The sequence below is a fragment of the Mobula hypostoma genome, chromosome 5 (genome assembly GCF_963921235.1).
Source record: "Mobula hypostoma chromosome 5, sMobHyp1.1, whole genome shotgun sequence".
In the NCBI taxonomy this organism is placed as follows: Eukaryota; Metazoa; Chordata; class Chondrichthyes; order Myliobatiformes; family Myliobatidae; genus Mobula; species Mobula hypostoma.
This window is the reverse complement of record NC_086101.1, coordinates 114,798,847-114,813,201: the sequence shown is the minus strand read 5'-3', so window position 1 is coordinate 114,813,201 and position 14,355 is coordinate 114,798,847. Positions and strand designations below refer to the sequence as shown.

The 14,355-nt window shown below is 46.6% G+C and overlaps 1 protein-coding gene across 3 annotated transcripts in view; it reads right to left on the bottom strand.

Moving 5' to 3' along the window:
* Positions 1-14,355, bottom strand: part of LOC134346943 (phosphatidylinositol 4,5-bisphosphate 3-kinase catalytic subunit alpha isoform) — a 142,173-nt gene that overhangs the window by 45,466 nt on the left and 82,352 nt on the right. For all 3 annotated transcript variants that reach the window (XM_063048824.1, XM_063048826.1, XM_063048825.1), the window contains exons 8-9: positions 11,619-11,724; positions 848-1,000 (exon numbers count right to left, since the gene is read on the bottom strand). In XM_063048824.1, the coding sequence (XP_062904894.1) occupies positions 848-1,000; positions 11,619-11,724 (259 nt within the window). The remainder of the gene's footprint in view (positions 1-847; positions 1,001-11,618; positions 11,725-14,355) is intronic.

Genomic DNA, 14,355 nt, shown 5'->3' with positions numbered 1-14,355 from the left:
TCCCTACTAACATGTATTTCGCTCAGTTCCTCCATCTCACTGGACCCTCTGTCCCTTACTATTTCTGGAAGATTATTTATGTCCTCCTTAGTGAAGACAGAACCAAAGTAATTATTCAATTGGTCTGCCATGTCCTTGCTCCCCATAATCAATTCACCTGTTTCTGTTTGCAGGGGACCTACATTTGTCTTTATCAGTCTTTTCCTTTTTACATATCTATAAAAGCTTTTACAGTCCGTTTTTATGTTCTCTGCCAGTTTTCTCTCATAATCTTTTTTCCCCTTCCTAATTAAGCCCTTTGTCCTCCTCTGCTGAACTCTGAATTTCTCCCAGTCCTCAGGTGAGCCACTTTCTCTGGCTAATTTGTATGCTACTTCTTTGGAATTGATACTATCCCTAATTTCTCTTGTCAGCCACGGGTGCACTACCTTCCTTGATTTATTCTTTTGCCAAACATAGAATGGTGTGAGAAATAAAAAAAATACCCAGTTGGCTGCAGTTCTGTGGGCGAAAATGTCTTGTTGATGAGAGAGGTCAGAGGAGAATGGCCAGGCTGGTTCAAGCTGACAGGAAGGTGACAGTGACTCAACCAAACATGCATTACAACAGTGGTGTGCAGAAAAGCATCTCTGAACACACAGTATGTCAAACCTCCAAGTGGATGGGCTGCAGCAGCAGACCACGAGCACACACTCAGTGGCCACTTTATGAGGTACTTTAACGAGGAAATCGAGACAAAACCATAGCAGACTACATACTAACAACACTCGCAGGGCAGTCTGGAGTACATGAGGGGGTGGGGAATGGACCCTGGGACAAATGTCAAGAGCCACAATTGCACGCTCACCTTGTTGGGATTGGAGCCCGTCACCCCGATGGGGTTCAGCAGGTCCTCCATTCCATGGGGCACAGGCCACAGGTTCAGAGCCATCTTGCCAGAAACCAGGTTGTCCATGTAGTCAAAGAGGTTGATGTTACCCCAAGCCAATGGGCAGTGCTCCTGCAGAGAGAAAACAAAAAACAGTCATAAAAGCCAGGCTCCGGGACATCAGCCCATCAGACGATTAATTCACTCTGATACAATTATATTTCTGTGCTATATTGACCCCCTGTTGTACATACTATTTATTACAAATTACTATAAATTGCACATTGCTCATGTAGACAGAGGTGTAACGTACAGATTTTTACTCCTCGTGTATGTGAAGGATTTAAGAAATAAAGCCAATTCAGTTCAATCCCACCGTAGGGACGGGAGATGCTGGGTGGGAGAGAAGTTGCGGTTAGGAGGTTCTCAGAAGTTGTAGTTTTCCATTCATACATATCTTGCGTGGTTGTATTTTACTGAAATTCTCTATGTGCTCGTTATCTTCTATAGGCGAGGACTGGGCCTCAGGCCTCGGTGTCACCTGGAAGAGCGGGGGTGGGGGGGGGGGTTGTGTCGGGGGTGGTGTGGCTGAAGTCGGTGCTGCCAAGCTTTATTGTGGTCAACCGAAGACTCCGGTGGGCTGTGGGGTCTGGGGTCTGGACTTTATACATGCGTACTTTGTGTGTATGTATTTTTACTGATATTCTATACAGGCTTGTTGTCTTGTATGTGCAAGGGGTGGGGTTGGTGGGCATCGGGGCCAGTGCGCTCCCGGGGGGGGGGGGGGGGGGAATATGGCGTGGTGTCCAGGCTGGTGTTGCTGCCGTCACCCAGTGCTCACTCGGTAGGAGACAGGCTCTATTGCGGTCGACTGTGGATTGATGCTTCCAGCTTTGGGACTTCATTGTGTGACTGAGATACCATTTGTGTGTGCTTTGTGCTGTGTGTGACTGTTGGTACTCTGTTTTGCACCCCGAACCCGTACTAACGCCGTTCCGTTTGACTATATTCACGGCCGGCTGAATGACAATTCAACTTGAATTGAACTGATTTGAATTGGAACCAACGATAGAAGAACCTCAGAACATCCCAATAGTCCGACACGTCACCCTCAGAGGAGTTTGGAAAAGACAACCGGGAAGAGCTCACAGACACTAAAAACATAGAGCACTGAGGTAGTTGTGTCAGTCACTAAGTTCCCACTGACCAGCACACACCCAATTACACTAATCCAATTTTAATCTTACCCCATTCCCAATCAAAGGGTTAGGATCAAGAGTAATTTCTCTCCCTTCCTCCTCCTTTCTTTTCCCATTCCCCACCTGACTCCCCTTTTACCCCTTCTCTCCTCACCTGCCTCCTCTTTCCTGCTCTCCTGTGGTCCACTCCTCTCTCCTCTCAGATTCCTTCTTCTTCAGCCCTTTACTTTTACCTCTTATCACCTGCCAGCTTCACTGTCCCTCCCCGACCCACTCACTTTCCCTCTCACCTGGCTTCACCCATCACCTGCCAGCTTCGCCGTCCCTCCCCGACCCACCCACCTTCCCCCTCACCTGGCTTCACCTATCACCTGCCAACTTCACCGTCCCTCCCTGACCCACCCACCTTTCCCCTTACCTGGCTTCACCCATCACCTACCAGCTTCACCGTCCCTCCCCGACCCACTCACCTTCCCCCTCACCTGGCTTCACCTATCACCGGCCAGCTTCACCGTCCCTCCCCAAACCTCTCACCTTCCCCCCTTACCTGGCTTCACCCATCACCTACCAGCTTCACCGTCCCTCCCCGACCCACTCACCTTCCCCCTCACCTGGCTTCACCCATCACCTACCAGCTTCACCGTCCCTCCCCGACCCACCCACCTTCCCCCTCACCTGGCTTCACCCATCACCTGCCAGCTTCACCGTCCCTCCCCGAACCACTCACCTTCCCCCCTTACCTGGCTTCATCTATCACCTGCCAACTTCACCGTCCCTCCCCGAACCACTCACCTTCCCCCTCACCTGGCTTCACCCATCACCTACCAGCTTCACCGTCCCTCCCCGACCCACCCACCTTCCCCCTCACCTGGCTTCACCTATCACCTGCCAGCTTGTGCACCTTCCCCACCTCCACCACCTCCTTATGCTGGCTTCTTCCCCCTTCCTCTCCAGTCCTGACAAAGAGTCTTGGCCCAAAAAGTTGACTGTTTATGGATGCTGCCTGACTTGCTGAGTTTCTCCGTTGTTTAGCGTGTGTTACAAAGGATTATATTGTTCTTTAGAGTAGGTTTACATTAGAGGCTTTTAAGAGACGTTTGGACAGGCACATGGATGTAAGGAAGATGGAGGGATATGGACATGGTGTGGGTAGGAGGGTGTTTTTGATTTGCTTTCTAGCTGGCACAGCACAACATTGTGGGCCGAATGGCCTGTTCCTGTGCTGTACTCTTCTAAGTTCGAACTCACCCACACATGGGGCAGGGCAACGGACCAATTAATCCACTGACCCCACATATTGCTGTGATGTGGGAGAGATGGAGCGCCCGGGAGGTAACCCACACGGTCACAGGGAGAATGTGCGGACTCCTCTCACACACAGACACGCAGAGCAACGGCAGAGGGCAGGATTTGAAACTGTTTCTCTGGCCTGGTGAGGCAGCATGCGACTCTGCCCACTGTGCCACAAACCCTCTGTGGCAAGAACCAGGATCCAGAGAGTGGGCTGAGAACGCTGCTGGCGCTGGGGCACGCAGTGCTGACATACAAGCCAAGGCTTACACAGAAGATGTTCTACCCTGAGAGTCAATCTCTGTACATCATCCTTGGTGACAATACCAGCGGTTACCATGGCATCCGCTTGTTCTGTTGTCCACAGGAAGTCTCTGCCTCTCGTCATCATTATGAGCCGTGTCATGTGACGTGGGCGATCATGGTCACCGTAACTGTTCTGGCAAATTTTCCTACAGAGGTGGTTTGCCATCGCCTTGTTCTGGGCAGTGTCTCTACAAGCCGGGTGACCCCAGACATTATCAATACTCTTCAGAGATTGTCTGCCTGGTGTCAGTGGTCACGTAACCAGGACTTGTGATCTGCCCCACCTGCTCCCATGGTTTCACGTGACCCGACCGGGGGGAGGATAAACAGGTGCTAAACCTTGCCCTAGGGTGACCAGCAGGCTAGCGGATGGAAGGAGCGATGTATCCCCACCCCTCCACCCTGCTGTGCCTCTAACCCCTGGAATTTTGAGGACCGTGTGCACAGCATTAAGGAAGGGGGGTGAGACCATGCTGAAGTTCAGAAACTGTTGGTAATCAGTTGATTATTATTGTCACATTGTCACGTACCCCGTGACAGGTTAAAGATCCGGCAGAAATGGAAAACACTTTGGAGTCCAGTATTGCTATTAACTAATGGTATTTATTAGTAACTACGCAATACAGAAACATAAATGCAGATATACAAAACAGGTTAGCAATGATTAGATATGTATAAGTGTGGAAATATATGAAAACCAAACTTCTTCAAGTCTAGGGGTAAATAGATAGTCCTACGATGATGAGTAAAGTTCAGTTCAGTTCGTGGTATTGAGTCGAGCAGTGATGAAGAGAAAGGTTTGAGTCTTCAGGTGAGCCTTCGCCGTCGATCTTCCCGTTGTCCTCCGAAATCCTTTAGAAGTCACCGACTGTGACCACAACAAAGGGGATTACTATTCTGTGGTGGTATTATCAACCCAGGCGAGAGTTGGACACACAAATAACTCCCCACCATTCACACCCTTTTCACACTGCGACAGCCACTGCTCAATCCGCCTGACTGATCCTCCAAAAACCCACTTTTCTGTGGGCACAACAAAGCTCATTCAGTGTCCAAAACCATGTGCCTGTAGGTCTAACAACTGACCTTCTATTTTTCTCACCGTGCTGAACACCAGCTGTCCATCAAGCAGCTCCTCCCTTCTCTCTCTGTAGGAACACAGAAGCTGGCAGTGTCCTTGCAAAAGTGTAAACACGCTGCAGAGAAACCACAATACCATCTCAAAGCAGTCTTCGCCCCTCTCTCTCTCCCTCTCTTAATAACAGGGTGTCTGTGTTGCACAACTCTCCCTCTCTCTTTTCAAAAGCATAGTTTATAGAGGTAATTCAGAACCCCGTCACACACATGTACTGGTGTATGGTGAAAAGCTTTCATTTGCATTCATTCCACAAGTATGTTGAAGCAGTACAAGGAAAAGCAGGACTCAGAATCTTCCACTCCATCCGCTACAAGCAGAACTTGCTGGTAGTCAAACATTTAAAATCCGGAGGAACACCACCTTGTATTCCATCTGGGAAGCCTCCAACCTGATGGCATGAACATCGATTTCTCCTTCCAGTCAAAAGAAATTCCTTCCCTCCTTCCCTGGTTCTTCTATTCCCCACTCCGGCCTCTTACCTCTTCTCAGCTGCCTATCATTTCCCCATGGGTTCCCTCCTCCTCCTCTTTCTCCTATGATCCATTCTCCTCTCCTATCAGATTCCTCCCTCTCCAGCCCTTTACCTTTCCCACCCACCTGGCTTCACCTGTCACCTTCTAGCTAGCCTCCTTCCCCTCCCTCACCACCTATTTATTCTGGCATCTTCCCCCTTCCTTTCCACCTGCTATGGGAGCAGCAGAGCATCGGACCGGAAGTCCCTACAAAGGGCTGTGAGAACAGCTGGGAGGATCATAGGGGTCTCCCTACCATCCATCGGGAACATTTATCAGGAGCGCTGTATACGCAGGGCCCTTACTATTGTCAAGGATCCCACTCATCCATCCAGCATCCTCTTTGACTTTCTACCATCAGGCAGGAGACTCCGATGCATAAAAACAAGAACAGTCAGGATGGGAAACAGTTTCTTCCCTCAGGACATTAGGCTTCTGAACTCCCTGCCACATCACATTGGAAGTGTCACCAGATAATTTGTACTGTACCCTACAATATTTAATTTATGGACTTCACTTTATGTGTATTTTATCTGTAGACTTTATCTTTATCCTTAAGTTATTGTGTGTTATGTGTACTACTGTGCTTTACACCCTGGTCCGCAGAAACTTTGTCTCCTTTGACGGTACACATGTATGTAGTTAAATGATAATAGACTTGACTTGAAAGACTGAGGACATGTACCTCTGGGCTCAAGAACATCTTCTATCCAGTTGTGACCAGACTGCTGAGCAGACCTTTTGTATCCGCTCCCAGTTGACTTGGTCGTGCTCTCGAAGTTTATTTGTCTGCCTGCACTGCACTTTCTTCAGAACTGTAATATATTCCTCATTCTCATAACACAAGGAAGTCTGTGGATGCTGGAAACCCAGAGCGACACGCACAAGGTGCTGGAGGAGCTCAGCAGGTCAGGCAGCATCCATGGAAATGAATAAACCGTCGACATTTCGGGCTAAGATCCTGCATCAGGGTGGCACGGTAGTGTAGTGGTTAGCACAACACTTCACAGTACCAGCGACCTGGGTTCAATTCCTGTAGCTGCCTGTAGGGAGTTTGTACGTTCTCCCCGTGACAGTGTGGGTTTCCTCTGGGTGCTCTGGTTTCCTCCCACAGTCCAAAAGGAAGGGCCAAGGGAAGAGGACCGGGTCGAGACAACAGAGACTTTTGAAGAAGAGGAGTTCGGTGGGTAATACCGTTCCGGCTGACCGGAAGTGCACTGAGAGCGGTAAGCGTAAAGGAGTTGGGTGCTTACTGTTCTGGTTAACAACAGATGGTGCAATCTGGGGCATATTACGATCAAGGAACGTGATCGAGGATCGCAGACTGGATATTGAACTTTTTACTGTTGGACTTCAGCCACGTTCCACCGTGATACAACACTTGGCGGCACGGAAGGTCGTTCCTGCCTGTGCCCATGGAGGGTCAGACACCCTGAGCCAATAGACTCATCCTGGACTTATTTTCCACCTGGCATAGTTTGCATTTTGGTGTTTGATTGTTGGGGGTTTTTGTATTGCTATATTTATGCTCTATTCTCAGTTGGTGCGGCTGTAACGAAACCAAATTTCCCTCGGGATTAATAAAGTATATCTATCTATCTATCTAAAAAAAGACGCACTGTTTGGTAGGTTAATTGGTTATTGTAAATTGTCCCATGATTGGGCTAGCATTAAATCAGGGGATTGCTGGGTAGTGTAGACTGAAGGGCTAGAGAGGCCTATTATGCATAAAATAAAATAAATATCTCAATAAAATAATTTAAAAAAAAAAATCAGGACTGGAAAGGAAGGGGGAAGACACCGGAATAGATAGGTGGTGAGGGAAGGGGAAGGAGGACAAGCTAGAAGGTGATAGGTGAAGTCAGGCGGGTGGGAGCAGGAAGCAGAGGGAAACTTTCGGAAGTGTGGCTTAACCAGTTTAGAACAGCCAGCACAGGACCTTGACAAGAGCTGGACATTAGAAGCAGAGGTTTGGAAATATCGAAATGTAGCAGTATTCAATCGTTGCCATGGGAAAGGAATATCATTACGGGCCTTTTCCAGTAATGAAAGAAAATGGCAAGCGTAGATGTGTAAAATGCAACTTTTGCTATAGTCCGGGCAGATGGTCTCCAGGGTGCTGGCTGATCCACAGTTCCTGCAGGTGCACCACAGAACGCATCCCACCCAGGTGCATCACCTGCTCTCCCCGTGACCGCAAGAAACAGCAGCGAGTCGTGGACACGGTTCAGCATATCACGCCTCTACGGACTCCGTCCATGCTCCCCGCTGCCTCGGTAATCAGCAAAATCAAAGACCCCTCCCACCCCATCATTTTAGCTTCTCCCCACAGGCAGAAAATACAAAGGACATACCACCAGGCTCAAGGACAGCCTCTGTACTAGTTAGAAGATTATTAAATAGACCTTATCGTACAATAACTCTTGACTTCACAGTCTAAACTCGTTATGGTCTTGCACCTTGTTGTCTGCCTGCTAACTGTAAGACTTTATTCTGTACTTTGTTACTGGTTTCCCCCATTCTCCCTCGATGTACAGTACTGTGCAAATGTCTCAGGCATACCAGACATTTCATGTGGTTTCAGATGGTGGGGTCTCCACAGAGCCCTGATCTCAGCATCACAGAGACTGTCTGGGATTACCTGGAGACACAGAAGCGAGCGAGACAGCCACAGTCCACAGAAGAACTGTGGCAAGTTCTCCAAGGTGCTTGGAACAACCTACCTGCCGATTTTCTCATAAAACTGCACAACAGTGTACCTAAGAGAACTGATGCAGCTTTAAAGCAAAGGGTGGTCACACCAAATATTGATGATTTCATGGTTTTTCTAAACTGTTACCCACACTTTTATAGAAAATAATCTGATACTTAGAAGGAGAGAGAGGGACAGGGAGGGGGAAAGAGGCAGGGAAGGAGTGAGATAGAGAAACAGGGAGGGAGGGAGAGAGGTAGAAGGTAGAGAAACAGGGAGGGAGGGAGAGAGGTAGAAGGCAACAGGCAAATTGTGGGAGCGGCAGTAATTGGGGAGAGAGAGAGACAGGAGCAGGGACAGGTAGAGAGGGATAGGGGGGCAGAGAAGAAGAATGGGGCACCACAGGTTGGGAGGAAGGAAAGGAACCCATTACTCGACCAAACTTTTGGGATTACTTGACGAAATCTTTGGTCTGTAAGGCGAGTTACCAGCCTTTGTGCTCATTCAGGTTTGTGTTCAATGCAGGAGGCTTGTCCCTCCACCCTCTCTACTGGCAGGTGAGGGGACGGTCCTCACTACTCATCGAGTGAAGTGAATGTTCCACAACTCCTCTAGCTTTGGAAAAGAAAAAGAACGATTCTTGCGGAACTGACTCGATGGGCCAAATGGCCTAATTCTGCTCCTATGTGTTATAGTGTATTATGTTTCTCCAACATCTTCACCTCTTTCCTAAGGGGTCTCTCTCAAGACCCCTATGGGAGACATTACAACACTACTACACAGGATGCCTAACTATTGAAGATAGAATAATTATTCATCATAATCATTAATTTTATGTGCTGTGTCGATCATGATCTTCCATCTGTCTTTAATCTGAGAAGTTCTAATAAGCTCTTGAAAACTTTTACCCGTCTATCCCTTGATGTAACTGGTTAATATCACGCGCTGTCAACCACAACTTTTCCATCAGTTTTTCCCATTACTGCAAGATGTTCGAGCTTCTCTTTCCTCAGTTCCGTCCCAGAAATTCCAGCTGCCGTTTCCTGATTGAAGATATCAGCTCTCTTATTCTGGCTTCTCGCAACACTTTCTCATTTGTTACTCTGTCCTTCCACGATATTTTCATCCTTCCTTTCAAAAACCACATTTCTGCAGCTTTGAGTCTTCCTTCATTTTGCTTTGATATTGTCCAACGTTCGCTTCCTTATGTTAGTGTGGAATGAACATAGCATCAACAACACTGAGTTTCGTAACCATAAAAATCGTTATTCTTTAGTATCTTGCTGAAACGCTCGAACATGCATTTAGCAATCTCAATCCTCCCTCTAATTTCAACGTCAGCCCAAAAGTTGTTAGCACAACGCTTTACAGTACAGGCGACTCGAGTTCAATTCCTGACACTGTCTGAAAGCAGTTTGTACGTTCTCCCCGTGACCGCATGGATTTCCTCCGGGTGCTCCAGTTTCCTCCCAAGACGTACTCATTGGTCACTGTAAATTGTCCCGTGATTAAGCTGGGGTTACATCGGGGGACACTGGGTGGAGCAACTTGAAGGGTCGGAGGGCCTGTTCCTCGCCGTATCTCAATCATAAAATAAAAATTTTCTGCCAGTTAGCTTCTATCTACATCCTCTGTTACTGTACTCTGTCAAACAAAATAGCTCCTTACTGCTTACAGTCAATAAATCTTTTAATGTCACAATGCTCTATTGAAGAGCCACGGGTATGGGGATTCAAGCACGGATTTGAAAAGGTTGGCACTGCCTCACCGTTCCAGAGACCTGGGTTCAATTCCAAGCTGCACTGGTGTCTGTGTGGAGTTTCCCAGTAACTCTGTGGCTGCTCCAGTTTCAAAGCTGTGAGGGTAGATCAATTTACGGCTGTTGCAAGGGTACAGAAACATAAGGAAGGTGGAAGGGACCACTGCCTATAAGGAGTTTGTACGTTCTCCCCGTGACCGCATCAGTTTCTTCAGGGTGATTTCTTCCCATAGTCCAAAGACGTACCAGTGGGTGGGTTAATTGGTCACTGTGAACTGTCCTGTGATTAGGCTAGGGTTAAATTGGGGGTTTGCTGGGTGACATAGCTCAAAGTGCCAAAAGGACCTATTCTGCACCATGTTTCAGTAAGTTTTAAAATAATTGTTGATCTCCCTTCTCGCTGTGGCAGGAGTGATCTCTCTCTCGCTCTCCCCCTCGTTAGTGAGAGAGAGGGCCTGAGATGTCTTGTGTTGGGATGGACAGTGGTTTTCGATTGTCTACAGATCATGGTCTCTGGGGGCTTTCCTATCGCTTGCATGGTGGGTGCTGGGGAGGTGGGGGGAGCTGATGCTTTTTGCCAGAACAAGTCAGGGGAGTGGGAGTGGGAGGGTTGACGCTTTTTTGCAGGTTGTGTATGGGAGGAGGAGGAGGCTTTGGGGGTTCTAATGATTGTCTGTCATTCACTCTCTGGGTTTTCTTTTCTCTGTTTCATGGATGTCTGTGAAGAGTAAGAATTTCAGGCTGTATACTGTATAAATTCTCTGACATTAAATCGAGCTAGTGAACCATTGAAAAGTGCAATTGTCTGTGGATTAATCAGCCGTGGTAAATTGTCCCCCCAGTGTGATTGGGTGAGGGGCAGAACCTGGAGGGGGTGGGAGTTGACGGGAACGTGGGATGAGTGTAGGATTAGTGTGCAGGTGTTTTTTTTTAAACTGCCCATCAATCCGCCAACGTTTTGGGCAGCAGTGAAGGTCCTTCATCTCTGGCAGTGTTCAGGGCTTCCTTCATTGTGTCAGTAATTCTGCTGTAATGCGATTGATTAGACAATGCTCTCTGCACCGGATACAGGGCAATCAGCAAGACCTGTTTTTCTGCTTATGTACATAAGGTTGAAAGGGTACAGAGAAAAGTTACAAGGAGGTTGCCGGGTCTGGATAGCTTAAGTCATTGGAAAGATCGAATAGGTTAGGACTATATTCCTTGGAAAGTAGAAGATTGAGAGAAGATTTGATTGGGGTATACAAAACTATGAGGGATATAGACGGGATAAATGCAAACAGGCCTTTTCCACTGAGGTTGGGTGGGACTACAACTAAAGATCATGGGTTAGGGGTGAAAGGTGAAAAGTTTATGAGGAGAAACATCTTCAGTCAGAGAGTCACGAGAGTGTGGAGCGAGCTGCCAGTGCAAGTGGTGCATGCGAACTCAATTTCCATGTTTAGGAGAAGTTTGGATAGGTATATGGATGAGAGGGGTATGGAGGGTTATGGTCCCAGTGCAGGTCCATGGGATGGGGAGTTTAAATGCTTTGGAATGGACTAGATGGGCCGAAGGGCCTGTTTTGGTGCTGTACTTTTCTATGACTCTAAATCAGCATTGAAGACAACTTTTCTGTAGCACACAACTTTCTATAAATGCACTTTTTCTTACAAACATAATGTGCCATAGCTGAATTAACTCAAAGTTGCAATTCGAACCAACACACCACAATAAATTCCTTATATCATGGATTCTGGCTGATGTTGGTGTAGAATAAAGAACCTGGTTCTGGACTTGGGCTTTATCAAGCTCATCAAACGTGCTCAGCCTCAGAAGCGTCCCCACCCAAAGCCTAGCACTATAAACTCCCACCTCTTTGGCGCCCTTCCTCCCCTTGACGGAGCAGATGGACAGGCAGAGTCGAGCAGCTCGCGGGATGTCGATGAGGTAGATGTCGTAGGAAAGCCACTCGTTCCACCTGCAAAGACAACAGCAAAAGCAAGCATTCAACAGCAGGTCCAGAATTCAAGGCAAAGCAACAAAAGTGGGCATGCGGGAGAGCCAGCTCTCCTTCGTGAACACAAGGCTCAGCAGAGGATATACTTCTTGTGACAATTGGCAGGATTCTTCCTCAGAACATACTGGTGAAATTCTACACTGCCATCACAGAGAGCATCCTCACATCAACCATTACTGTATGGTTTGGTGAAGCATCCTCTCACAGTGTACAAAAACGACAGTGAGCTGTCAGGTCAGCAGTAAAGCATGGCAGGGAGAGTTTTCTTCCTTCTCCCATCTGCCTGAGATGTGGGACTTTCGAGAGACTTTGAACTTTTTTTTTTACCGTGGCCATGGCCTGTTCTTCATCAAGTTATGGTATTGTTGCACTGTTGTAACTATATGTTATAATTAGGTGGTTTCTGTCAATTTTTCAGTCTTGGTCTGTCTTGTGTTTCTGTGATATCACACCGGAGGAACATTGCATCATTTCTTAATGCATGCATTACTAAATGACAATAAAAGAGGACTGCGTGTCCTCATAATCTGATAATCTAATCTAAAGGTCATTGACTGCAGTCTACCATTACTGTGGGACTTGCGTGCCCAAGACAAGGAAACAGGCAGGGCACTACCCACCCGGCAAGCTGCCTTTCCATAAGCTCCCTTCTGGAAAGCACTATTAAAACAAAAACTTCACGCCATCTTAAAACTTTCTTCCCCCAGGCAGTTAATCTGATCAACTATTCTAGCTAGCCCTCTTCACCCCCTCTATCTATTACCTCAGTCACTGCACTGTAAACACTTCAAACCACTGTTTATAATGCTGTTTACATTGTAAATTCGTGCTGGTACTTATGTATTTGTGCACGTTTTATTCTATACCTGTACTTTAACCTCTGAAGTATTTATATTTTATATAATTCTTTATTATTATAACTGTTTTATTGGTACATATCGAACCGACACAGCACAATAAATTCCTTATATGGTGGATTCTGGTTAATTGACCCATCGGTTAACCCGGGCAGCCGCTAATTTGGGTCAACTCTCAAAGAACAAAACTAACCGAGCAAATAGCCAGGATTCCCTTAATTTATTTGGGACACTGAGCTGCTTAACCGGGAAAGGAGATTGTTGCCGAACAGTTTCTAAATAGTGTCAGTGGTGTGTACTGATGTGGCCGTTATAGACACTACACCACACTTAGAATGAATGGGTTTTAAATAGCATCAGTCACGTGGGCTTATGTTCAAAAAGCAGTGAATTTTGTTACTGATAGTTGGCGAGAAATAAGCAGAAAAACAATTCAGAACTGTTTTGCTCACTGCAGTTTCAAGGATTCAGGCTTGGAGATGCCAGAAACAGTTGAGATTGAAAATGAGATGATTTCACTACTTCAACAAGTTAGGAACTACGAAGAACTTGAAGGTATCAACAAACATCTTGAATGTTACAATGAAAATTAAGATTTGAAAGGATTGTATGAAGGCAGTGCATTATTTCAGTGATTCTGTTATGGTTACTATTCTATAGATTTATTGAGTATGCACACAAAAATGACTCTCAGGGTTGTATAGGTGACAGATATGCACTTTGATAGTAACATTTACTTTGACTTTGCATGAGCTGTCAATCAAAAGAACACAACAGCATACACCGGATGTATTCAAAGGTTCATTTATTATCAAAGGGTACAACTCTGAAATCCTTCTTCACCAGATAGCCATGAAACCAAGAAAAAAAAGAACAGCAGCACGCTCACCAGCCCCAAATCCCTCCTCTCCGCACAAAAAAAACAAACAAAAACAGAACAGGCACATTCACCCCCAAGTCCCCCTCTCCTGCACACAAAAACATGAGAAAGATTGGCCAAAAAACACAAAATATAAAAAACTATAAAACTGAAAAAATTCTATAGTCCAAGTCCATATCCAAAATGCAGAAAACCCAGGTAACATTCTCTGGACCTTTCCCTCTCTGTAGCAGAGCGATCCCCCAGCGATCAAAAGGCAACCTCCCCTCTCTGTAGTAGAGCGATCAAAAGACAAGTCTCCCCTCTCTGTAGCAGAGCGATCCCCCAGCGATCAAAAGACAAGTCTCCCCTCTCCAGTGGCAGAGCGATCCCCCAGCGATCAACTCTCCATAGCAGAGCGAACCTCCAGCGATCAAAAAGGCTAATGCCGGCTGTCTGCTTTATGTTTCAATTCCTTCATTTTAATCAGTGAAATGGAGCTAAACACTGGCTCGTGCCCTGCAGCTTGCTTGCCATGAGGTTCCCACACGCTGCCTCTGTCTCCCAGAGACTGCAGAGTGCTGAAACACCAAAATGTCTCCAAACTGCAAATCACAGGTTCCAATAGCTCCAGAATCACATTCAAGATGAAAAACAAACAGAAAAGACGTAAAAGTGAAACCTGTGGTCTCATGATCTACCCAGAAGATGATGACCGAAGGAGATTGAATAAGTTAGGACTATAGTCTTTGTAGACACCATCTTGACCAGAATTCTCCAGTCAATAACTATTAGGCAGTAACACACAGATTTATAGCACTGTAGTAGTATTGGTAGTGTGTTCTGTTTCATTTAAATACATAATTTATTTCTCAG